General features: G+C 43.3%; 1 protein-coding gene across 15 annotated transcripts in view; it reads right to left on the reverse strand.

Annotated features, from left to right (window-relative positions):
- Tenm2 (teneurin transmembrane protein 2) overlaps positions 1–27,674 on the reverse strand; it is a 1,136,292-nt gene that overhangs the window by 266,324 nt on the left and 842,294 nt on the right. For all 15 annotated transcript variants that reach the window (XM_039085070.2, XM_063268320.1, XM_039085069.2 and 12 more), the window contains 1 exon segment: positions 25,961–26,195. In XM_039085070.2, coding sequence (XP_038940998.1) covers positions 25,961–26,195 — 235 coding nt within the window.

Genomic DNA, 27,674 nt, shown 5'->3' on the forward strand with positions numbered 1-27,674 from the left:
AAATGCACACATGTGCACATGCGTGAGCTCTTGGAATCCCATTATTTTGTAGTGGCATTTGCAGCAATTCTAAAATGGAAAAACAAATATCAAGACAGGCATTTCCGCCCCCCTCACACTTTCAGTAGATGCATTTCTATGTTTTTTATTTTCTATGATACAGGTTTCCCTGTGTAGTCTTACACGCCCTCGACCTCACTCTGTAGACTGGGGTTGTAGGTGCTCACTTCTTAATGACTAGCTTTTGCTAAGGAGTTCTTGAGCAACATAAAGAACTCAAATATGTGAGCTTTAATTTAAAGCTTGACATTCATGGAACATACATTTCAAGATTTTCCCAACTTGCTATGTACTAACCGATATCTTCCTAAGAGTAGAAACAACCAGTAAAAGGCAAGAAAGGGTGAAAATCCTGGCTCTTGATTTAGGACCCCATAAGCTTATTTCTTGGACCATTCTCCACCCGTGTGCAGACATTAATGAGTATTAAAAAAAAGTATGAATCTCGGTTCTCACACCCCCAGTGACCTGTCCCTTGTCATGGTTTCAGCCATCACTGACAGATCTGCATATTTAGCTCAACTTGTTCCTCAGGTGTGAGGCTTACCTGACCCTCCAACAACACACAAAGGAGGATAAAAGACATCTACAGTTATGAACTGACTTTTTACCTCTATGGCTGTGCGTTCCCAGCTTTGATGCCCAGACATTTCAGTCCACACTAGAAGCTACCATCATAACAACACGTGCTTTGTTTTTAATCTTTTATGTATGGGTTTCTTGCCTGCGCGTCTGTGCACCGCTTGCATGCCTGCTGTCTTCAGAGGCCAGAAGAGGGCGTCAGATCCCCTGGAACTGGAGTTACAGGTGGTTATGGACTGCCACATGGGTGCTGAGAATCAAACCTGAAACCTCTGGAAAGGCAGCCAGTTCTCTCAACCACCAAGATACTTCTCCAGCCCTGTAATAGTACTGCTCATGCTGCTGTGCTTTTGGAGATGGGATGCAAAGCACCTTCGTGTGTGTGTGTGTGTGTGTGTGTGTGTGTGTGTGTGTGTAGTATATGCATATATGTGCTTGCGTGAGGGAAGCAGAGGAGTATGTTAGGTAGCCTTTTCTGTCACCCTACACCTCAGTTCCTTCAGGTAGCCTCTTACTGAGCTCTATTGGTGACCCCCAGTGATCTTTCTTTATAGTCCTAGGAATACTTGTTTAGGCCTTCCTTCATGTTGTTTGGCTTTCTGATTTAACACCACTTTCTCACAGATCTTTCCCAAGTCTCAGGCTTTCTCTACTAGCCTCTCACTGTTATAGCCACCCTTGTTTTCTCTATTACATGCACATACATGTACGTGCCTGAGCATTTTTTTTACTGTCCGTATTCACCATCAGAACTACATTGCTACAAAGAGAAAACTAAGAAGGTATTTATATCGGATTTATTTAATTCTACGACCTGTCATCTAGCGTATAGCCTGGACCACAGTGGTTACACAAGGTTTTGTTCGATGAATGGCCTATGATATTTCTCAAGGTCAAAATAATGTATGTTACAAGCAAAGTATTGTGAACATTTTACATTTTAAAATTGAGGCTCCTTCAGCAATCTTGATACCTGGTTTTAGGATAGATTTACATGTTTGCCTATGTGCTAGGTGAACATGTATATTTCCTTAGTCAAGACCCAGTATCCCACCCAAAACAGGACCCACAAACTCTGGTTCTGAATTATCTCTGGAGACTGTGTATTCTAGGCTGTTCATTGGTACTATGTTGTCTGTGATAATTACCGCTAAATGGAATCCATGTGTGGCTAAATGGAACTCCCTTTCCATTTCTGGTGTTCAAAAATAACTAAATAAAAATACCAAAAAGTATGTAAAATGTTGCTCTTAAAATATATCCACATCCTGGTGATACAAATCTTTAAAGGAACCTACTACCCCAAGTTGATTTAAAAAAAGGGTGGGGGGTTGTGAAAAGACTCGTTACTTTGTATGCTAACCTAAGCCACTTAACAAAATGAAAAGGTAAACCATCTAGAAAGAGATGCTCTTCAGCTTCTCTTTTCCCAATACTCGAGTTAGCATCATTTGAGTTCTCTGTTAAAAATGTACGAATTCCTGGGCTCGCCCTGGCTGGAGGAATGTCCTGGCTGTGTGTCTTACATGACTTCAAAACACATTAATGATTAAGAAATTCTAATCTTCTTTACAACTTCCAACTACATCCAACTGACCTAGATGGTGAATAGGTCTATTGTCTGCAGATGGCTGTTGGGTAAAGTGTTACAGAGTCTCAACTTCTAAACGATTCTGCATAAAGACTGATACTGGCCCCTTGGCACCAAGGTATCAGCTGCCTATCGTTTCATTGGCTGTTCTTAAACTTTTTTGTTTAACTGTCTTTTTGTTTTTGTTTTTTTTTAAGTTGAAAAATTTCGATGAGTGAAAACAAAATAAAAATGAGTAAAATACAATAACAAGAAACAAGAGCCACAAGGGAATAGTGCAGTCACATGGTTGTGGGGAGGCCCCCGAAGACTTAGAGACTCCTGATTTCTCCCTGACCCGGCTATTAAGACAGCTTTTCCCCCTGAGGGGCCTGCTCAGTGTGTGGCGGGGAATCATTTCTGATGCCCCAGCTGAACTTCTTCCCAGCGGTTGGTCATGGAAATAGCTCCGCTCAGGACTCCAGGCGTCAGCAAAAATGTGTAGTTTCCAAATGCACTTGACATTTTTCAAGCACAACTCAATTGCTCTCAGAATTGGCCACTTGTGCCTTGGAAAGGCAAGGCAAATGAGGGGCCCCCAAAGTGCTGTCCTTGGGAGTTTGCTAACACTTCAAGGGGTGGCAGAAACCAGCCTTTGATGTGTTACAAAAGAGTCAAAGTGGAGCTCTGGTGCTTTTTTCCCTCCTAGTGATGTGAGGACCAGGGCTTGGATTCTAACACTTATCCCGAGGGACACGAGGGACACGGGTAGGGGTTTGGGATGGATCAAGAAGGCTAGGAGGGACCTGCCCCTCATTCTGTAGCTCAACTCTGGATCCTGTGGCTCAGCGACATCTGCGGAATACAGTTGTCATTGGTTCACTCTAAACAATCTATCTTTTGGGTAAATGTCATCACTTTTCTTCATGTGAAAACAAAGCCATTTAATAAGAGAGGAGAGAACATCGCTACCAGCCATCCTCCCATGCACTTCACGTGACAGCAAAGCTGTGCATTTGAAGAGGAATCCGAGCTGGACCAGGCTTCTGCATCCAATCGGCTTAGGAAATTAATGGCACACATTTTTATTTTATTTATTTATTTATTTTATATTTTCCGACTAAACTACTGTGAGAGACTTCAAAATGAAGTCTAACGAATGAAAAAGACCTAGCCGTAGCATCCATGCGGGAGGAGTCGGCCAATTTAGAAAGCTGTGACTCTTTATTTTAACTTCTCTGATCCACAGAGTGCTTGACTAATCTACAGTGGAAGCTTCCAGAACTGGAGGCTGCTGATTTGCCGCTCCAACAAGGGATTTCTTTACAGTCCGTCTCCCCCCTCCCCCCTCCCCCCATTTATCACAAGTAAACTTTGTCATTAACCTCAAGCAATAGACAATTAAATACATAAAATCCTTTAACACCAAGCACTATTTTCCAGCAGGCAACAACCCAGTGGGGTCCTTAGAGGTGGTTCCCTAGTCTCCTGTTGGTTTGGCTTTATTCCCAGGGGGAAAGCCCAGCAGGGCTTCGAAACAGAAATGCATTACACAAATAATCCTGCTGCAGCAACTCCAAAGGTCAGGCTTTTTTCTTCTCCCAGCTTCCCTCTCCCTCTCTCACTCTGTCTCCTGCTATCTCATCAACAGTGCAGCCTGACAACCGATGGCGAGGAGGGGCTGTCCTCCATTGCTCATGCTCGAAGGAGACCGCAGTAAACATTCTTCTAGAACCACAACGAAAAAGTCGTGAAGGGTCTCCATGTTACGGTACACGATGAAGAGCAGCTCTGGCTACCAGGCAGGACAGGTGTTAAGTGTTGTTCTTCTGAGAAAATTGACCCCCCCGCCCCCTGTAAATAAATCCATGAATAGAGAAACGGATGGAAATATTGATACGCAGCCCCGAGATATGTTTTTAAATCACCCAGGAGGTGGCTGAAATCTGGCAGAAAAGCTACCAAGAGGAGAAAGTCTGAAAACCAGCAGGATTAGAGGTGGGGGACTCGGTGAGGGAGGTCAAGTGAGCAATGGGACAGGAGGTTCCCCCAGTCTCATCCCGTCTGCCCTGCCCTTTGAAGCACTGGGCTTATTGTCTTTAAAGGAGTAGGTTTAATAAAGAGACGTGCCATAAAGTGTACTGTAGCATGTAAAGTTACTGTAATTAGGTTTTCAGGAGTTATAATAAAACATTTAGCTGGAGAGAGGTTAAATAACCACTCTCCTTCCTGGCGCCATTAGTTACATTCTCCAGTAGGGGAGTGATGGTGGTGGTCGTCCAGGAGACACATGATGGGTAGGTTCCTGGGAGACAGAGGCAAGAGTCGGGAGGTGTGGCTTAAAGGAGGAGAGACAGAGTGTGCAGGTTAAGGTGGAAAAAGACAAGGATCCTGGGAAATGTGCAGCTGGATGCTGTTTGACACAGCTGCCAGCTGGACAGGTAATCTCTTAAGGATCTCTGTCTTTTATGAAATGTCCGCGTGACCGGGAAATCAGGTTTCTTCCCTAAAAGTAGAGAGCAAAGTTGTGAACTCTCGAGAGACCGGTTGCTAGACATTTGGCCAGCCCTCTTAGTCCATACAAATAGTCTTTACTCTTCCCACTGACTTCATTATTTTAGAAAGAGGCACTTGTCACCTTGCTGCTCCTGCAGGCAGTGTTTGAATTCAGACTCCATGTTTATTATCACATGACCTTAGGTGAGGGGGGTTCATCTCCCTGGAAGGTTGACCATGATGCTCATTATTTACTTCATGAACTTGATAGGGGATCTTAAATGTAGGGAGAGTTTATTCACATGGCATTAGCCTGCCCGCCTGTGAACGGTTAATGCATGTGACTATTAAGTGTCTTAAGGACAGGAGCTGTACTCTATGTGTTATTTCACGCGTATTCGGGACCATTTAAATTATTTGTCCGAAGACTGAATTCTCATTACTCCAGTGTGTGATCCAGCCCTCCAAACGATTTTCTGAGGAGGGAAAGAGATTTGGGGAGACAGCTAGAGGGCTTGTCTCCTCCATTTAGGAATTTATATTTGGCTTGAAAAGTAAATTATGGCTTTTAAAATTAAAACTTGAAAAGGATTTAAATGGCTAGCTCTTGACTTAAAAAACAAAAAAAACAAAAAACAAAGCAACAGCAAGAAGAAACCAGTATTCCCATCCATGCCATTGAAAGTCTTTCTCCTATTACAGATCCCTCAGATTAGATGCCAATTCAGTGAAAAGTAGGTTTTCAAGGTCTCACATCTCTGGACCTTTCTGTATTAGTTCCTTTCATGAACAATGGGAAAATCCTCTATTTTGTGCGCTTCAAAATTTGCAGCTGTAACAAAAATACTCACAGCTGGAATAATTAGCAGCTCAATTGATTGCCTTCCGTTTTCTAAATAGAAGCCCCAACTCTTGATATTTAAATTGTGTCACACTGTGATATAATGTTGCATTCCCCCCCCACATTGTAAAATGTATTTTCTCCTTCTTAGAATGATCTGCTATGCAGCGTGACAGGTAAGGTCTCTGGAAGTCACTAAAGAAACCTGGTGTTTTGTGAGCAAATTCATCTCTACGTCTTTCAGATGAAATGAGTCTTCTTTTTCCCAACTTGGGTGTTGTTAAATACTTTGGTGACTTTTTTTTTTTTCAAGTTAAAAGTTGGGAGTCCTGAAACACACACACACACACACACACACACACACACACACACATCAGGTGACAAAACAAAGCCTTTCGACTGACTTCAAACTAGACCTTGAGTTCACCATACAATGGACATACAGAGACAGGCATTTCCAACAGACTTATGTGAGTGTTCCCTGATTACCAGGATGGATGAAGGGAGAACATACCCGTGTAGATACAATTACTGAGCAGGATGGCCTCTCCCTTCACCACCACACAGAGTCAGAACCTTGGGCTGGACCCTGTTACTAAGTCACCCTGTTACTAAGCCTGCCTTACACTTTTGCCTCAGTCAAGTTATCGAGGCCAGCCTGCTCTCTCTCTTGCTTTCTTATACCCGTTACAATTCACAGTTGGTACATGCTTTTTCTTGGGTGATTTTTTTCCTCGTTTGCTTGTTTTGTCCTATTTAAGGAATCTTATTGTATTCTGAGTGTTTGCTTTTGGTTTAATCTTATTTTATTATTACTCCTTAGGCGCCCATTTGTTCTTTAATGAGAGACAGAAAGGGTGTGGTCCTGGACGGAGGTGGGGTAGGGAGGAAGTGAGGTGCATAGAGGGAAGCCATCATCAGAATATAGTCTATGAAAAAATATTTTCAATGGAAAGTAAAGAAAGGAAGGAAGGTCAGACAGACCGAAACAGAAGACTCATTTCCCAACCTCACTGTCTTGCTGTCTTTCCTGTGAGTACGTCTTTAGTACCTAGAGGGTCCATGGTGGTCCTTAAACTGTTTTCCTTTAGAATCCCAAAGCCTTAGAACTGAAATGAAGTTAGCATAGTATAAGACTAACCATGCCACTCTTACCTGGACAGCGGAAGGCAACTGTGTATTTGCAATGCTGAACGGTGGCCAATTCTGTTTAGGTCCAAAGAAATTTCACTACTCGCCTATTCCCAAGCCCCCGAAGTCCATTAAACAGCAGCCCACTCTCCCTGTGATCTCCCACAGGTTTGGCCCCTGTCTGTAAGGCTTTTCCTATTCTTGATCGTTCACAATGAATGAATGTGGCCTTTAAGTGTCTGTCCTAATGTTCCTGGTCAAGGGTTTAAAATACATCCCCCTCCCCAGCTGTAGCCTTTAACACACCCACTGTAGCAAGTAAGAGTGCTATATCCCTTTTTGGAGGTCAAACACGATTCCCTTGTGTAGAGGTATTACTTTCTTTCACTCAGCCACAGACAGACATTCGAGTTGTTTCCACCATTCGCTATTGTGTGTAAAGCTGCCATGGGCATCCCTGGAAACATTGTCTTGTGTGTCTGCTTTCAGTGTTTCTGGGGTTCATCTCTGGAGAGTGTTGCTTGGTTGAATGGTCAGTTTGCCTTTAGCTTTTGGAGGGGGACCTCTAGCTAGTTTCTAAATACAGGAAATGACAATCAACACCGAGCTCCTCAGTAAGGTAAAACTGCAGTTGGCACTAGATATTTTCCCAGTCTTCTTGACTCCTATCGGTGACCCAAGTTTGCTTTCAAAACTCCATGAATTACAAAATAAGAGGAGTTATTACTGGGCTTGTTTCAATACTTCATACTGCTTTACAAACATCGCAATTTACAAAATGTTTCAACGTGACTCAGCGAGCGCTCATATCAGATGATAGATTTGATTGATAGCCTGGGAGAGGTGACTGTCCAGCAAAGCTCCCTATCTGTGACATTTCTATAAGGGTCTTATTGTTAGCCCATGCTCAGAGAACTATGGCATAGACAGTTCTTACTCATCAAACCCAATATCGCCTGACCCGATGAAAGTCTATGTGTGTATGCGTGGATTTTCAAAGTTTGTGATAACACAGCGGTTCTGTCTGATTTCAGATAGTGAAATCACCAGGTCCTTCCGAGTCAGAGTTTGTAGATATTCTGAGCCTCAATCTTCTGTCATAAGATCAAAGAGGATCTAATAATTTCATCTGATTGGATGTATTTTGGTCAGTGAATATATGTCTGTGTTACTAGCTTTTAGTAAAAGTTCCTTGGTATTTGAGAAACAATGGAGCCTCCAGAGTTAAGGGAAGCTCTGTAGATCTTCACAAGTCTTTACTATTTTAATAACCAAAGTATCCCAGTACTGTGTACTAATTATTACTCTGATTATCACATGTGTTTTCTCTCTCTCTCTCTCTCTTTCTTTCTTTCTTTCTTTCTCCCTTCCTTCCTTCTTTCCTTCCTTCCTTCCTCCCTCCCTCCCCTCCTTTTTCTGTTCCTTTCTCCCCTCTCTCCCTCTTCTGCTTCCCTCCCCCTCCTCCTCTTCTTTTGAGAGAAGATCTCACTGTTTAGCCCTGATTGACCTAAGACTTCCTGTCTAGATCCAGCTGGTCTTGAACTCGCAGAGATCCATTCCCCTTTGCTTGTGGATTTCTGGGCTTAAAAGAGTGTTCTGGAATGCCTGGTTTGGCCTTGTATCTCCCCCCCCCCAGTTTAAAAACATATTATGTGTTATTATTTATTTGAAAAATAAAACTATAATGAAAATGTCTGATTCCTAAAATATACTAGGATCAGAAAGAAATGGAAAACAAATTGCTTACAGCAAAACAGACAAACAAAACAAAGAAAGCCATCACAGTTCAAGAACAATTATGTCTAGATTTTTGTAGCTACTCAAGGACTATTTGTTGGGGGTGGGTAGAGAAGGGTGAGAGGGAGAAAGGAAGGAAGGAAGGAGGAGAGGAAGGAAGGAAGGAAAGGGAGAAGGTGAAAAGGGAAGAAAAGGAAATAATGAAGGAAGGAGAGAAGAGAAGAGAAGAGAGGAGAAGAGAGTATTAAGAATAATGGTTAAATGGCTGAGCATTTCATAAGAGTCTTTAAGAGAAACAGAATTGATTTATCGGAAATATTGTTCAGCTGCTGCTGTGGTTTGAATGCTTGCCCCTCTTCCAACTGATTCTGAACTTATGGCACTATTACAGTGTAAATATGGAGAAGACCCTTGAGAGATGAGTGGACCATGGGGACTCCACCTGCATGGACAGAGCAACCATGGCAAGAGTTCTTTCTTATCTTGGATGTGGATTGTTCAAGGCTAGTGGGTATTTGTGTTCGTTTCTCCCTCTCTTTCCTCTCTCTGCACTACAGGCATGAGATCATGCAGCCAAGAAGCTCCATGCCAAATGTTAGATCCTCATTCTTAAATTCCTAGCCTCCGGAGCCATTACGGTAAGCCGATACATTTCCATTCATTATAAGCTAACGAATCTCAAATATTCTGTTATAGCATTACAAATGGACTAGGACAGTTGGTTGAAGTGTGTATGTGTATGTGTGGGGGTGTGTGTGTGTGCATGTGCAAGTGTACACATGTGTACTCATGTGTAGGAACACGGGTGTGGAGCCCAGAGGTCAACTTCAGATGTTGTTCCTCAGAAGCCGTCCATCTTGTTTTTATCTCACTGGGATGTGGGCTCCTAGATTAGGCTGGATTAGGCTCACTGGCCAGTGAGCACCAGAGAGTCATCTCTCTGCCTCCCAGCACCGGATTACAAGGACATAACACCACAGCTTTTTACATGACTGCTGGGAACCAAGCTCAGGGTTTCCTGTCTGCGCCGTGGCAAGTCCTTTCCATCTTGAACTATTCCAGCGACCCCCAGCTACCAATCCCAGATGCAGGGCTGGCAGAAGTGAAAGAAAATGAAAGAAAAAAAAGGAAAAAAAAACCCACTACTCACTTTTATGAATTAAAGATTGGCTTTCCGCGCCTATGCGGACAGTGTTCTAGCACTCCAGGTAGGGCAATGCTACTCTCTAGGCTTAAAATTCCAACATTAAAAAAAAAAATGGTTGTCTTTAACACAATTTATTTTTCCATTAGGATTTGCATCAGACCCTTCAAGGCATAAGAAAATGGAAGAAAAACCTATCAGCGTATTTACCCGCATTTCGTTATATGCGCAGCATCCATAGGTGTAATGTTTTCCTCGTATGTAGCACTCTTCATGAAATGATAGAAGAGCTCTTCAGGGATGTTAATTAAGTTTTACAGCAACCCCTGTGACACACCCGCCTGCCTGCAAACATCTGTTAGAGACTCAGAGATTAGCGCTGGTTAGAAGTGTGCCATTTAAGTGTGTTTGTAGGCCAGCTTCGTACTTGCTGACAATGCACCAAACAGATCCATACACTGCGCTTGTCAAGGGGAAAAAAATAGTGCCCTTTAATAAGGCAACCAACATTTAGCATGGGTATGAAAATACAACTCTGGGGCTTTAGATGGTCTCAGCTGGATCCTGCGGCGTCCTCCCCGCAGAGCAAGTGTCAAGGAAGAGGCTGTGAAAATATGGAAAGATAACCTGGTTTCTTCAGTGCTGGGTCTCCTACGATGCTGGGGTGAGGCTTCCTTAAAAAAGTTCAAGTGTCAAGGAAGACTGTCATGCGCGTTTGCCTTAAGGACCTGAAAACCTTGTCAGCGCCCCTTTGCAAATCTTGACGAAGATGCGGGTGGACACGCCAAGGCACGGTGAACTGAAAGCCACCTGACAGGAAGGTGGGGCGTTAGACTGAGGCAGGTGCCTGCCTACAGGCATTTCCTTTGCAACTGGCAGAATTAAGGAAAACTTAAAGGCGGGTCTGGTGTATGTCGAGGGGGTGTTACCTCGACTGAAGCCTCAAAGGTTTGCGCTTGAACTGGGGCTCTTCCTAACTCTTAGGTTTTGCTATACAAGAGCGTTAAGCAGTTACGTGAAGAGCAATGTCTGCCTTTCATGGTAGCAAGGTGAAGGTCTGGGAAAGGGGAGAGGGAACAGGTTGGCAGCAGGCTTGCACTGCACCCGCTGACTAGGGGAGTCTAATGAGGCGGCGTCTACTGGCTAACCGTCATCAACGTATGGGGTTCAGAGCCTGGCGACTCTGCTCATAACCTGTGTAGACTTTGTTAGTGTTATATCTTCGTCTCCTCAAGCGCAAATATTTAGAGATATTGAGAGGATTAAATGGAGCTTAGTACGTGCTTGACATTGAGTAGACCCTCAGAGTAATTGTTAGCCATTGCTATTGTGGAGATAATTGCTCACGAATCCCACGCTCTGCGTCCTTCAAACGCTGCTTGCTTTTTTTTCACTTGCCCTCACTGTTTCCTTCCCCCTTCCTCCCTCTTCTTCACGCCTTCCTCCTGCCCGCCTTTGTCAAAAATGGGATTCCCGGTTAGCGTCAACATTTCTATCCCTTGTTTCCTTCCTAGATCAATCAAACTCGTTCTTGGCACGGCAAATCTGGGTGCAACACACCAGTTCCCTTTCCCTGCAGAGTGTGTCTGAGCCTCCAATGTGGTCATGAAGTCTCTGTATCACTGTCTCCTAAGACTTGGTCCATCCTACCCAAGTGCTGTCTCTTCTGTGGAGATGCCTGTTAGGTAGGGAGACTCTCACTCTCCAATTAAATGGAAAGCAGGACACTAATCTTGGCAGCCAGGCTTCCCCCCATGAAACTACCTGTATGCGCCTGTTACTACAGAGCTTTCTGAAATGACATCTAGGGACATCACTCCATTTCAGTACAGTTGACCCTGCTCTTACCTTTTCCCACTAGTTGTAGTTTTTCATATGACTCCCAGCATTCTTTATTATGCCTGGTCAGTCACAGACCTCCAAAATGTTGGGCTGACTTAAGCTAACATCTCATGCTCATGCCGGGTAATGAGATTATCAATGGTAGGTAGAAAAAAAAATCCTTATTAGCATAAAAGCAGAGTTTTTAGACAAAATAACTATGTAAGTTGGGCCCGAGGACATTTTATCGGCTGAGCCCTCACATCCTTATCACACAAAGGGGGCATCTTCTTCTGCTGGATTCTCAAGCCTTTCATCACATGTTCTCCTGCAATGGCTTGAAAAGAAAATCATACTGCCCTACTAGGAATTTCGCTTGCAGTTGCAGAAACTTGACTAAGTCAGCTCTCTTAGATAGTCTTATAACATCCCCACCAGGTAGATAGAGGCAGGGCAGATGAGGAGAGGAGGCAAATTTAAAATACTGTTGAATTATACAATGAGAGAGCAGGAGGTGGCAAGCAGGAGATGTGCAGATTCCCAGTCACATGGTGACGCAGTAAAGGGTTAGTGTTAAGTAAGGACCACAAGTTAGACCTGGCTTCTAGGATGCTTTGCATGACAAGTAAGGAGGTGGGTCATGGGCTGGGTGTATGATAAAGAATTTGCCTAACAAGTAGGAGGCTCTGGGTTCAATTTGTCTCTCTAACCCCACCCCTGACACACACACACACACACACACACACACACACACACACACACACACACACACACAGAGAGAGAGAGAGAGAGAGAGAGAGAGAGAGAGAGAGAGAGGGAAGGAGGGTGTATTCCTTCAGAATAAACTCACAAAATTCTCTCCTTCCTTTCTTAACTCCATAAATTTGGGGATTCTTATTCTAAGCCCATCAGAGGAATGCGGGTCATTAAAGAGAGATCGTAACATCTGAATTGAGATGGGTACAATTTGGCACAGTCTATCGAACTTCAAAATGCATATTATACATACCCTTTGATCTAGCAATTTCACTTCCTGGAATTTAACTTTTGAACATAATCATATAAGTATGCAAAGAAAGGTGCATACACACAGCTCTTCACTGCAGTTCTGTTTGTCATAGCACAAATCTGAAAGCAATCTACGTGTCCATCAAGAAGATATTGGTTAAATAAATTATGGCATTCTGGGATATTACAGAGACCTTAAAAAAGGGAATGAAGTAGGTCTACATGAAATTACCTGAAAAGATTTCCACAATATCTCATTACGTTAAAATGAAACTTACTAAGTGGAATGTATATGGTTCCATTTCTATTAAAATATATGCTTAGACATTCATAAACATCTTTGGAAGCTTGAAATAATAAACCTTCAAGTGGTATTTTCTTGGAAATAGAAATTGAGAAGCTGAGATTACTTCTATGCACTTCCCATCTTTCCAATAATTGAATATTTTTTTACCAAAAGAATATCTACATTTTGTAATAAAATAACTGAAAATTTGTTGTGGCCGTGCTTTCTTTCCTTAAATTCATGACCTTTCTTTTGCAATGGAAGTAGTAAAGAAATTTGTTTGATAAATAGGAGCCCAAGTCCACAATACTGAAGGAAATAGCGAGGGGTTTGGGGGGAGCTCTATTTTTATCTCCATCCCCATCTTATCTACATCTATGTCCTCATCTTCATCCCTACATCCATGTCCTCATCTTCATCCCTATGTCCATGTCCTCATCTTCATCCCTACGTCCATGTCCTCATCTTCATCCCTACATCCATGTCCTCATCTTCATCCCTACATCCATGTCCTCATCTTCATCCCTATGTCCATGTCCTCATATTCATCCCTACATCCATGTCCTCATCTTCATCCCTACATCCATGTCTTCATCTTTATCCCTACGTCCATGTCCTCATCTTCATCCCTACATCCATGTCTTCATCTTCATCCCTACGTCCATGTCCTCATCTTCATCCCTTCGTCCATGTCCTCATCTTCATCCCTTCATCCATGTCCTCATCTTCATCCCTACATCCATGTCCTCATCTTCATCCCTACATCCATGTCCTCATCTTCATCCCTACATCCATGTCCTCATCTTCATCCCTACATCCATGTCCTCATCTTCATCCCTACGTCCATGTCCTCATCTTCATCCCTACATCCATGTCCTCATCTTCATCCCTACATCCATGTCCTCATCTTCATCCCTATGTCCATGTCCTCATATTCATCCCTACATCCATGTCCTCATCTTCATCCCTACATCCATGTCTTCATCTTTATCCCTACGTCCATGTCCTCATCTTCATCCCTACATCCATGTCTTCATCTTCATCCCTACGTCCATGTCCTCATCTTCATCCCTTCATCCATGTCCTCATCTTCATCCCTTCATCCATGTCCTCATCTTCATCCCTACATCCATGTCTTCATCTTCATCTCTACATCCATGTCCTCATCTTCATCCCTACATCCATGTCCTCATCTTCATCCCTACATCCATGTCTTCATCTTCATCCCTACGTCCATGTCCTCATCTTCATCCCTACATCCATGTCCTCATCTTCATCCCTACGTCCATGTCTTCATCTTCATCTCTACATCCATGTCCTCATCTTCATCCCTACATCCATGTCCTCATCTTCATCCCTACATCCATGTCCTCATCTTCATCCCTACATCCATGTCCTCATCTTCATCCCTACATCCATGTCCTCATCTTCATCCCTACATCCATGTCCTCATCTTCATCCCTACATCCATGTCCTCATCTTCATCCCTATGTCCATGTCCTCATCTTCATCCCTACATCCATGTCTTCATCTTCATCCCTACGTCCATGTCGTCATCTTCATCCCTACGTCCATGTCCTCATCTTCATCCCTACATCCATGTCCTCATCTTCATCCCTATATCCATGTCTTCATCTTCATCCCTACATCCATGTCTTCATCTTCATCCCTACGTCCATGTCTTCATCTTCATCCCTACGTCCATGTCTTCATCTTCATCCCTACGTCCATGTCCTCATCTTCATCCCTATATCCATGTCCTAATCTTCATCCCTATATCCATGTACTCATTTTCATCCCTATATCCATGTACTTATTCATCCATAGTTTTATCAATTCTCATCTCCGACCTCACTCCTATACTTATCCAAGTCCTCATTCATATCTTCATGTTCTTCTAAAACTTCATCCTATTTCCATCCTGATCTTCTTCTCCATCCTTATCCCATCTCCAATCCCATCCCCAGTCCTACCTGTTCCCGGTCTCCTTCTCAGTTCCCTTTTTGGTTTGAAATAATCTGTCTGTTTTAGCTTGATGAAGAACTTTACCTTTTCTTTTGAATGGCCACTCTACTCTACTCTCTACCCAGAGGAGAAAATAATTACACCCAGGCTATAAGGGAGGACTATTGGTAGTGAGCGAATTAGCACTGAGTTCCATTGGGGTTGATCTGGCATTTATGTTGGCCACTTTCCCTTTTACATCCTCTTAACTGGTATGATGTTTAGCTATGGGTTATATGGCTATAGTTTTGAAGATTTACCCACGGAGGGCCTCATATTAATATTGTTTTTATATTTCTAAATGCAAGGGGAGCAATGAAGTCAATACAGAGACCAAGTTACTCAGGCACACACTGAGTGGAATCTACCTACCTCTTTTGTCCACCTATGTCGCCAACACATACACTATTACCTCGAAATTCATGGAGAGTTTACATGTGTTTGCTATCTTCCCCCCTAGTTTAGCCTTATCATTTCCAGTAATTCTGAATTAGTTTGCAGGGATACGAGCACCAAGGAACAGCACTGGTAACATTAGGCCACGTTGCATTTTATGATGAGAGTTTTTATCTAATTAAAAATCGAACAATTTCGATGTTGCATCTATTATGATCCATTAGGGAGCCGACTGACCTCTTCAAGACATCCCACTTAAGATTTTCACAAGCAGAATCAAACAAATTACCAAGAATATCGTGAGTGGGAAGCATGGAGCTCAGTGGTTTTCATTCATGGTTTTATTAAGAAGCAAACCCCCAAATTCTTCAAAGTAATTCCACTTCCCATAGGTAACACCGCTTCTCCTACCATTTTCAGGAGGTGGGAAATGTATCAAGATGGTTTGAGTTAACTTTCTCATCATGAGCCCTCATAAAGAGCACTGGTTAGTAAGACAATAAGTGAGCATGTTTTAATTAGAAAATGTGGAATCCAAGCACTTTTGCCGGAAAGACGATGATAGCTTAAAAGAGACATCAGGAGACTAATAAAAGTTAAAACGCATTAAGTAGCCACAGTGAACTGAAAGGTAAAGTCACGGGACGTTTGAGAAGTGAACCAGAGAGGGTGATGAATCAGAAATGGGTGGGAGGGAGTCAGCCAGTGGAACTGACTCTTTCTTTTTCATTGAATTCAGTTGCAAACCTCCTCCTGTGCCCAGGCAAGCAAGACAATTCCGTGCCCTGAAATTCTTCTACCTCCTACCCTGGCCACTCTACTGTCTACCCAGAGAAGAAAATAATTACACCTAGGCTATAAGGGAGGATTGTTGGTAGTGAGCGAATTAGCACTGACTTCCATTGGGGTTGATCTGGAGTTTTCATTGACCACTTTCTCTTTTACATCCTCTTACTGGTATGAGGTTTGGCTTTGGGTTATGTGATATCCTTTCCAAATCAGGCTCCGTGTGGGCATGTGATTCTGCCTAGCCAATTGGTGTGTTCTGCTCTCTAAATCTGGGAGATGGATAGGTCAGTAGTGCTGGGTATGATCCCAGCTGGGTTTCACCGGCCTCCATCAAGAGAGTGGACTTAAAAATTGGAAATAGTTAGTAGGACCTAGGGATAGTGGAAGTGACCTGTGTTGTAGTTGCTGTACTCTGGAAACTGAGTTCCAGGCCAGTTTAGTCTACAGAGTGAGACCTTGTCATAAAGAGACAAAACAAAACACAAGTCTAGGACGAAGAACTTCTTTCCAATGTGTTTTCTAGGCTATGAGTATGTAGCTTACAGGGCCTGTAATGGTGCCAGCTAAGCAGGGGTCCTCTAAGAACTATGTTCAGAAACACAGAAAAGCCAGGCTGAGACAGATGCCTAATGTCCAAGTGTAAGTACTTGAGTCCACGTCTGCTAAGGACCTTGTCTCTTTTTTCCAACGTAACACCTTACATTGCATTTGCCTGATATGCTGACGGGAGACAGGAACATCTGCCCCGTGGGTTTTTGTCTCAGGCAACTGATGTAAAGCACCCAAGCCAATGCTGGGCACAAATAACACATTTCTGACAGCAGTCTGCCAGAAAAAAAAGAGCCCAAAGGGCATCCAGTGATTTTGGAATCAGGAAGTTTTCTAGCAGGTCCACTTTCTCCTCACATGGACCTTGGTGGAGAAGCTGGGAGGTTGAACTTGGTGCCTTTGGCACCCTGCTTTGGGGCACACTGAGAAGGGAGACTCTTACTCTGAGGACCAGAGTATCCAGAATACTACATCCACGTTGCACTGTCTCAATCTTAGTAACCTTTATGTTTTTCCTTTTGTCTGATTGAGTTGGGGATGGTGGGTGCTTTCCTTAAGGACCCGTCTGATGGGTGTCCCTCAATATATGTTTTCAGGCAGAGTAAAGAGAACCTAGGGTGATGGGAAATGAAAAAAATTACAATAACTTAGCAGGATTTCTGATAATCATTTAAATAATTTAATAAACTATATTTATGCACACATGATTAAAGTACTGATGGCAGAAACTTGGGGGAGGATGTTTGCTGTCTTGTATTAGTTACTATGATCTAGAATTAATCCTGTAAGTGATTTAAATATACCTAACAAGTTAAAGGGCGAACCTTCTTATCTGGCCTTCTAAAAGCAAACAATTCACAAACGGGACTGAGAGACGAACTCCAAATTGATTGGTGGGCTTGGAGGCAATGAAGTTACCTGAGGAGAGTTTCCTAGACACACACACTCATATAATACGCTAGAGTCCGCAGCTCCAGGTGGGCACGATGAGCCTGCACCTGGTGATGGATTACATTCCTAAGGACACAAGATCCCAACTCACAAAGGCAAGGAACGCTAAGGCCAATAAATCAAAGGAACCCTCAAAAACATTGCAGAGCCCATTTCCCCTGCCTGGGAGAACTACAAATGCCTTAGCTGACTTCTGTGAGGAGAAAAGCATCATCAAGAAGTCAGAATTAGAAAAAGACTCACACTTCTATAAGCCTCTCCCCCATCTGAGCCCGATAAAAACATCCCAGGGGAAGACTTCAGGAAATGCCCCAAGGGGGTGACAGTTGATATTAGCTGAGTGAGAGGAAGAGCACAGAGAGAAAGAGAGAGAGAGAGAGAGAGAGAGAGAGAGAGAGAGAGAGAGAGAGAAATATTTGGTGTTTTGAAACTGTGAACTTAACCCAAGAATCTTCAACATTTCATACAGACTTGGTACAGTCTTGCTCTTCCAAGGCACGACCACGAGGTGGCCTCCGTCCTTAATTGGGTCCCCAAGGCATGGGCTGTGGAGGGATGAATTTTTATAAAATGTTCTTTGTACCTGGAGGCTTAACTCTGGTGACTCGCAAGCGAGAAGTTCGAGCCGTCAACACTTTAATCAGCTCAGCACTTTTTAATTTTACAAGAATGGGGCCAAATTGTGAGAGGACGGATTCTCCTTGGACACCTCTGCCTTTGACATTGGCAAGCCATACCGAGTGAACATAGGCTAGAGAGGTCTCGAGTAAGATGTAAGGCTTGCGCCGTTCTTACTGCACCTTGTAATTTGCACGCATGCCACGACATGTTATTTATTTTCTTATTAATGGGTCTGAGTGTGTTTAACACCACAAGCCATAAATTGCAGAGCAGTGGATTAGACGAGGTGCTCTTTATTTTCCTGCTGATTGTTAAAGCAATGTGGGGTTTGAGATGCGTCCCCCCACTACCGCCCAACGCAACTGGCTCTCTCTCCACTCCCTCCCCCACCCCCAACCCCGTCTCACCTCCATCCAAGAACCAGCTCCCTTGCTTCCATCTCTGAAGGTGGGGCAAACAAGAAAGACATAGCCTGGCTTCTCGCTGGTAAGCTTGCCTATTGAGCAGCTCTGTTATTGAGATTAATAAGCTGCCAGTTTCCAAGGAAGACTAACAAAACAGCAAAATTAAAGTGCAGTGCGACGTGAAATGCTTCTGGTGGCCAGGCGGGATCACGGTGTCAAAAAGGCAAGGTAAAGCTATAAAATAAGGCTGAGCTTGAAAGGCTAACCTAGAGGTCTCATTAATTTCCATGTTGCCTCTGATGAGAATTTAGAGGGGCATAATGTTTAGCAGTATGGAGAATCAAGCCGCCTATTGATTTGAAAAGCGCTTCAATGCATTTGGTTCACTCAGAATGAATTCTACTTTTAAACCTCACTTGAAAACACTAGGAAGAGGTGGAGGGGAGGAAGCAAACAGGTTACCTTGCTTTAATATTCTCCAGATCAAACATGTCAGTGACGCTGTCAGAAAATTAATCCTTCGGCAGAAAAATCAATCTGAGAACAAGTTTGGAATAGTCTTTGGACTCAGCATGGTGGGTATGTTTCAACAATCTGTCTGCTTCTCTGTGAAAACCTTATTTACTAAAAGGTCTTGCATCCCAGTTCCCAAGTACGCACTACTAACAAAACACTCAAATTAGGCCAGGATGACTTTGTCTTGAAGGCAGAAGGGTATGAGGTTTTCTGATCTCAGGGTTAAGACTTTTTGAACGTGTTTGTTAAAGCTCTCTGTGTGTTCACCTCTCAGAGCTCCTGCCTTGGCTTCCGGCTAAAAGGACAAACAGGCTGACCAAGTGAACAGCCATCACACCTGTCTCTACACATATGCCAAAGTTCTGTTTGGAATGAAAAGCATGAAAATTGTGAAGCCAGCACACAGAGATAAAGCAGCCCTCGGGACTGAGTTTTCCTGCAGCCCACGGTGCAGCCACCAAGGTATGGGGAGGCCTCGAGTTCACTGCACCAAGTTGCCACCGATTTATGGTGTTGACAAAATCATAAAGGTATTTTAGGTGGTTTAGTAGAAAGGAAGCCAAGACAAATTACCCTTCACGAGAGTTTTATTAGAAGAGACGCAACAGCACCATGCCACAGGCAGCCATTATGGGGGTCTGAAAGGAGAGGCAGAACCTTCGCTTAAAAAGGATAAAGGGAGTTAGTGACTTAACTTAGTGCCAGGAGTCACAAGCAGGAAGGCACTAGATAAAAGCAAAGATAGAATTCAAAGTTGTCTTGGGCCTGGGTATCAGAGGGGGCTGGTCTTGCAGCTGCAATGGGACGAAGAGAACTCTATTTTTTATAAGAGGTGTGATGTCACAGAAGGTGTCCCTGATCAGCTCTTCTAGGAGATAGAGAAATCTAATGCCTGGAGATGCTGCAAAGAGCTCCTTATATCATGCCCAGCTTCCGATCTCGACAACCACTCAGTCTATATCTAATAATCTCCATAGATCATTTTTTAATCTGTGTCACTCATAATGCATTGATTTCACTGTCTCCCTGGATGAGATAAGTTAATTTTCTGTTTTCTACTAGGATTCGTATCGTTTCCATTCCCTACCTTATCTAGTTCCAATCATCACGGCAGTTAGGAACACGCCATCGGAGTCAGGTAGACACGAGTTCAAGTCCCACCTTTGCGATTTGATACTGGGTGATGTGTAACTTAGTATTCTGAGTTTCAGATCTCATTAATGCAATTGTCCACCCATTCATTCAATCCAACAGTATCTCTAAGTAACCCGGATGACCTCAGACTTGTGATCTTCCTGCCCCACTCATTCCAATGTTCCCTGAATTCCAAATACGAATAAGAACATGGAGGGCTTAAGGGATTGAGTGGCATATGTATAAAGCTAAGTGGCAAGGAGACATTTCTGAAAAAGAAAAGTTCTCATTCAAGACCTCTACAATTCTCTAGAGTAAATTCAACATAGTTTCTAAAGAAGTGTATGTGTAGTGGGGAAAGATAGGTGTTTGCAAATGGATGATCTTATGTTCCTGAAAGTTCCAATTGGTTGACCAGTAGTATTAATATCTGTATATGATTCTCTTGATTTCATGACCTCCTGTATTCTATCACAAAACGTGTTCCTTATTTAGTGACAGTCATGATGCACAGAGCTCCTAAGTCAGAAAGTTGACTCCGAGCCCTCAGTTCTGCGCCTGAGAAAGCACTCACCACTGAGATCACTTGGGAAGTCTTCTTCCTACTGTAACACTCACTGTGGGCCCCTAAGCAAAGTACCAGTTTTTCCTCATCAGCCATGCTTTCGTCCCAACTGAACCTGTTGTCCGGGTGTCTTTTGATTTTATTCTTTTGCTTAAATTGCCCAAGTGACCTTTCATTTCACTTTGGAGGAATGTCCCAAATCTTTATCATAGACCAAAGCCCTGTTCTCTATGTCCTTACCTACTTTTCTAGCCTGCAGCCCTTCTCTTGCACTCTAGTGCTTCCCCCTTCTTTCCTCCCTCCCCCTCTTTTCCTCTCTTCTTCCTCCCTTCCCATCTCTTTCTCTCCTCTGTGTGTGTGTGTGTGTGTGTGTGTGTGTGTTGTATGCATATGTACCTTGTTTTGGAACACAATTTTCTCCACTGTTGTGTACGATGGTTTGGCTGGCCCAATAGCTTCTGGAGATTTCTTGCCTCCACTTCCCATTCCCCACAGGCATGCTGGGATTACAGATGCTTGTGATGATGTTTGGCTTGGTGGGTTTTGGGGATCAGGTTGTCTTGCTTTTTACAGTTAATGCTTTCATGCACTAAGCCTATCTCCCTAGTCCTAGAACTCTCTTCAAGCCTTACTGATGCCCATTTGTCATGGGTCTGACTTCTCTGTACCTCTCACGGCCACTTTCACTGTGGGAGAGATATTTATTTATTTATTTACTTGTTGGTGCTCTGCCTCATCCTGTCTATCATTTCTGCAAAGGCAAGGCTTGATCTCTCTCTCTCTCTCTCTCTCTCTCTCTCTCTCTCTCTCTCTCTCTCTCTCTGTGTGTGTGTGTGTGTTTGAGTTCCCAATGTCTAGCACATAATAGGTCTTCTCATAAGTAGTTCTAGAATGAATTATGGATGGCCATCTTGAAAAGCAATGTGCAGACTTGTTTATAGCTTTAAGGTGTGAATGATTAAAGTCAGGGTTTCCGAAGTTTTAGAATCTGGGAAGCTTTGCACTGCTTAGTGATTCTCCTTGGTCACCTGCTACTCAGACATTTGGAGGAGCTCATCTCAGCAAAACACAGAGGGGAAGTTGGATCCTGTCACCGAGATACTGCTACTGTTTTAGACAGGAGAAGCTGACTTCTGACACTTCCCAAGAAACTGCCGAGTAGAAAGATTCCTGACCTTGGCTCTCTCTGCAGAGAAGAACTAGATAGGTGATAGGAGATGGCAGGCAGGAAGCAAGTCAGGACTTGGTTTTTTTCTGGAGGAAGATGGAGGGTGGTGATTTATTGTACAGGCTTCCTTGTACAGGGTTCCTCTATCATGTACTTACGTTTCGTGACCATGTTATGGCTTATGGCATTGTGGGTATGACTGAGTTGGTAGAACTGCCTATTATAGCTTGTATGTAAACTGACTTCGATTCTGGACATTTACATGCATTGTGCTCTAATGGAACTAACATTTATACAGAGCATATAGAAATGTATGTGATTTCTATGTGTTCAGCTCTACATGTGAATAGCTCTCCTTACTGCTGTGTGTGTGTGTGTGTGTGTGTGTGTGTGTGTGTGTGTGTGTGTGCAGTCACACTTTCTACCTTATGTTTTAAGATTCTCACTGAACCTGGAATTCATGAATATGGCTACATTAGTTAGGCATTGAGCTCCAGGGACCTGTCTGTCTCTCATTCTCCAGTGCCAGAATTACAAGCACTTGCTGTTATGTTTGCCTATTTCATGAGCTCAGGTCTTTGTGCTTGCATAGCAAACCCTTTGCTGACTGAGCCATCTCCCTAGCCCTAGTTCTGTTTCCCATGTCCTATAAGTCTATGACTCTGTAACCAGTATTTCCAATTCTTTAGGTTGTAAGACAAACTGAAGAAACATCAGATGGTTTAAGGATCACTTTCCAGGCCTCTTTAAGTCTGTTAGGGACATCAACACACAATGCCGAGAGGCAAGGACCTGTCCCCACTGGTTTGAAAGAAACACTGGGATTTGGCAGAACATCTCTGGGGATGGCAGGATGCCTGTTCGTTACCTCCAGAGTAGGAGCTCATACATCACTCCCAGAAGATGCAATGAATGAGGGGGAAGTCATGAAGCTGTTAGTAAATTTCCACTTGGGGTTCTCAGTTTGTGACTGCCCCACAATCAGGCTTCAGAACACCATGCTCTTAATGGCCCTTTCTCTATCGCATGATAAACTGAGTCTTATCTATTATTAAAGAGGTGCGGTGTCTATCAGCATATGCAGTGTACTTTCTGCTTATGTGTTTCTCCCTTCTTCGTGTTGTGTGAGAGCTTAGAGAAGAATGTATACATTTTATTCATCACCTACCCAGTCTCCAATATTCCTCTTGGGAATTCAATACCCATCTGATAACAAGAGAGAAAAATTAACATTGTTTTAAATAGATGTTTTGCTTTTTAAAATTTCCCTTTCCTTTCTTTTTATAAAGGCTGAGCTAATGAAACCACAGTTATGCTGAACTTATATGCTATGCAGATTTATGCTACTTACTTAATTTTAATTGTTCTCTCTCTGTGTGTATGTATGTATGTATGCATATGTGAGTGCATGTGTGTGTGCATATGTCATATGTGTGTGTGTGTGCACATATAAATATGGGTAGAAGCCAGAGGTTGATGTTGGGTATTTTTCTTAACTGCTCCCTACCACAGCTTTTAAGACCTGGGATTCGTCATCAACTAGGCTGTCTGGTCAATGAGTTTCAAGGGTCCTCCCACCTCCTTCCATACCCTACCCTTAGTGCTAAGGCTGTAGCTATGTGCTACTGTGCCTGGCTTTTACATGAACTTAGGGGATTTAAACTCAGGCCCTCATGGTTTATGCAGTAAGTGCTGTATCAACCGAGTCATCTCCCCAGGCTGTTCTTCATTTCAGGGCCAGGGATTGAACTCAGAACTTTACACATATAAGGTTAGTCCTCAGTCATTGAGCTACATTCCCATGCCAGAAAAAAAAAATAAATTCCAAAAGTGCTGTGGTGGAATTGATGCTAACGTTTTCATGTGCAACTCTACTGTCCATTCAAGTTCTCTGTGCTCTGATCTGTGAAGGCTGAAATTTGGCTTGATTTCTGGGACTCGCCCCAGTCCTGGGCCAGATACTCTCATTCCTTAATCTTTCGGATCTTGAACACACTGATCAAAGAACAGGCAGGCACTTCTCTCACTTGTCTTTTCTTTCAGATAGACTTCAAGGCTTTGGAGATCCTGTCTATGTGCAGAGTTCATCTTTGATTCCCCTTTCCCAAGCATATCACTGAAGACGACCAGTCCTTGGAGAAATGCTACTTGTAGAAGGGCTCTGCAGAAGCACTCTAGAGAGCAGAGAGCAGGGGCTGAGAGAGATTACCTCCAGACAGTGGTGAGTGACCCACTGCTTTTGTGGGTCCTTTCAACCACATGCTCAGCAGGAGGACATTTTCTTAGAAGTGGTTCTTCAAGACAAGCCTCCGGGGAAGTTAACCGATTTCATCAGAACCTGGGAGATATATTTATATGCATCCTTTTGAAATATGCATATCTTATCATTTTACGTGTCTGAATGTTTTACATGCGTGTACATCCGTGTATAAATACATGCCTCTATATATGTTCTTATGACCCAGGGGAGACCACTTTCAAGTAGCAGGGTCTGGCCCTGTAATTTGGGACAATTTAATGCAAAAGATACAGGTTGTTCACCTAAACAGGTATCTACCTCCCTTACTGTGTGGGGATCTTGAGGGTTCCATGCAGGTTTCCTCATAACTTATCATCTCTGTGACATCAGAGACCTATTGCAGGAATGTTCCTTTTATCTACACTGCAATAATAATCATCTGCTTAGACCTCACTGGATCACTTCCTGGTTCCACTGAGATAATGTTTGAATGTATTAATATACATAGAAACTACATGTTCGTATGCAGAATAAGGGCTTCATTCCAAGAGCAACATGGAAATCATACAGTCTCATCCCTCTTTTCTCTTATCTCGCTCTACCCAGAAACCCCTTTTTCATGTATAATCATCTACTAACGAAAAAAGGGAGCAAGAACAAACTCCTGAGTGCTTCCTGAACACAAGGAGGCAAACCAGAAAATCTCATCCAGCTTGGTTGACCAGTAGCTTCTGGCACAGCTATTGGGAGATTGCTGCCTTAGTGCAGATGTTAGTAATTATCTGTTTTGTATAATCCATCCATACGATTTTTACTGCCTTGACATCTTTCAAGCTTTAGAATTAGGGTTGTAGGCACAGAGAAAGACCATGTCCTAAGAGGTCTGAGTGTAAGTACATTAGCGAGAACCATACGCCAATGCTCAGGATCTCACTGTTTTAAACTTTAAAGAAGTCGTGGATACACAACCAACTCCAAATGGTACCGCTTTCTAAATTGCTTCCAGCTGTGGCTAGAAAATCCACTAGCCATTTCCAGAAACACTGTGGATTATTTCTCCTCTTCAAACCCAGAGTGATTAAAACCGACACGAGCATTTTCAGAAGCATCCGTACAAATGGATGGCTCTGTGGCCCTTTCAGATAAGCAGACAATGGGAGAACCAAGGTGTGTGGGGATGGAGTCGCAAGGCTCTACGGCATCAGACAAATCTACTCATGGCCTTCACTGTCCACTGCGGGCTTGTCTACCACACTGCGTCCCCAGGGTCCTATTTGAGCCTCTCGAGGAATGTGCGGTTTTTTTTTTTTTTTTTAGAAGACCAGGAGTGTAAGTGGGTGAAGGAAAGAACGCAGAGAAACAAAAACAAAGCCAGACCCAGGGATAATTTCCAGATTCTTCTTTCCTAACACAAGTGCCTCCCTGTTCCGCTGTTTGTTTTCTCCACATCCCTGTTTGCCCCAGAGCCATCAAGCTGTTAGTGTGTACAGGAGGGAGTAAAGTGGGCCAGCAGGTTGGATGAAATATAAATTAAAATTAGACTTCTGTCAGTCTGGAATCGGGGATTGTTTTCAAGGTCTCCCCAAACACTTAATTTCAAATGAGTCTTCATTTATTACTTCAAGAAAGGCCAAATGCATAATTTATCAGCAGCATTCAGTCAATATACCCTTATAAGCACATTTCCCATGAGCCTTTGAGTAAAAATATGTTATGCTAATTCTATTAGTTGGGTACACAAGAGCTGTCTAAGAAAGTCAACAAGCATTAAAAGGAGACACATGTGAACAAAGAAATACTGATCAACCTATTGTCCAGGGTCAAATTACCAAGGGATAAGGAGGTGTTAAGCTTGTCTCCTTATGCTGTCAATGTCTCTCCAACCAGAACTCAGAGCCACCCAGAGCCATGTGACTCTGGTGACTTAGAGTAGGGAACAGGGACTTACCGCGTCTCCAGCGGCACGTTACTGTTCAGCACCCAGCTGTCCTGGAGCTGAACGGACTCCGGCGTGGTGGCCAGGTCATTGGGTGCAGGAGCTGGGGCGTGGATTTGACTCCGCCGATTGGTCAGTGAGTTTCTGTTGAGGGAGTTGGCAGAGGAGTGGTGGTGGGACAGGGTGTGGTTATGAGGAGGTGGCAGAGGGGGCCTCAGCGTTGACTGGCTGTGGTGGTTCGGAGGGCCTGGAAGAGAGGAAGGAGAATCATCAGTACCTGTGGGGTCTAGCCTCAGGAACTCTGCACCTATGAGGTGGGCTTTGTAGTCAAAGCGTCCATGTCTATAGTGACTGAAAGCCACAAACCAGAGATAGCAGGCAGGACTGCATAGAACAGCCCAGTGTTATTAGTCACAAACAAATACCGCGCTTTACTTTTTGCTTATCAATATGCATCAATTAGAGCGCAAAGAGGATTGAGATTAGAAAAGCCAAGTAGACAAGGGATAGAATTATCCCCAGAATTATCTGATATTGCAATGGAAGAGATAATACAGTCAAGGCTGATTCTGACTGTGGCAAGTTTTTATTCCATTTCCTGGTAAGATTTAAAGGCCCAGGTCCTGTAAAGCAGGCGAGCGACAATAAAACCCCGGATATTCATGTAGAAGTGGAAGACACAATAATGATTACCAGAGGCTGTGCTGGTGGGAGACAGGGAGAATTTGCCCAGTGGACATAGACAGGAAGGCCAAGCTCTGGGGTAAAGCATGTTTCCCACTGAAGGCTAGTCTCCTGAATGTTTTGGCACAGAGAAATGCCATGTTTCAGGAGGCAGGGATGCTAACTCCCTGGGTTTGATCATCACACAGGGTATGGAAGTATCAAATTGTATCCCATACATTTGTACAATTGCTGTCTGTCAATCAAAAATGGTTGCTGGGCCAGGGAGACAGCTCAGTGGGTAAAGTATTTGCTGTGTGAGCAAAAGGATCTGGATTGAGATCCCCAGAACTTATGTCAGACACAATAGTGTTCATCTACAATCATCGCCCTTTGTTGGTGAGATGCAGAGCAGTGACAAGAGAATCTCCAGAAACTCTCAGGGCAACTAGCCCAGCACACAGTGGTGAACATCCAAAAACGCTGTCTCAAAGGAGGTAGATGGTGAGATCTGATACCTCAGGCATGGAACACATACACACACTCACACAGACACACACAGATACAGACAGACACACACACACAGACATACACGGACACAGACACACACATATATATATATATATATATATATACATACACATCATACACACACATTCACACGAATACACACATACATACCACCTACACATAGAAACACAGAAACACATACACACATATACACATATACCACATACACACATTTATACAGACACATACATATACATGCATACACACATGCACACATATACACACTTACAGACACACACATAATACATACATACACACACGCACACACAAGTATACATACCACATACACGCATATACATAAACATCATATACACACTTACACATACACACATACACACACCACATACACCACATACACACATATACACATATACACATTTACATACACTGCATACACACAGTTACACACAGAGACACACATATACATGCATAGACACATACATGCATAGACACATACATATATATATACACATTACATACACACTTACACATA

This window comes from Rattus norvegicus, chromosome 10 (assembly GCF_036323735.1).
Source record: "Rattus norvegicus strain BN/NHsdMcwi chromosome 10, GRCr8, whole genome shotgun sequence".
NCBI classification, from domain to species: Eukaryota; Metazoa; Chordata; class Mammalia; order Rodentia; family Muridae; genus Rattus; species Rattus norvegicus.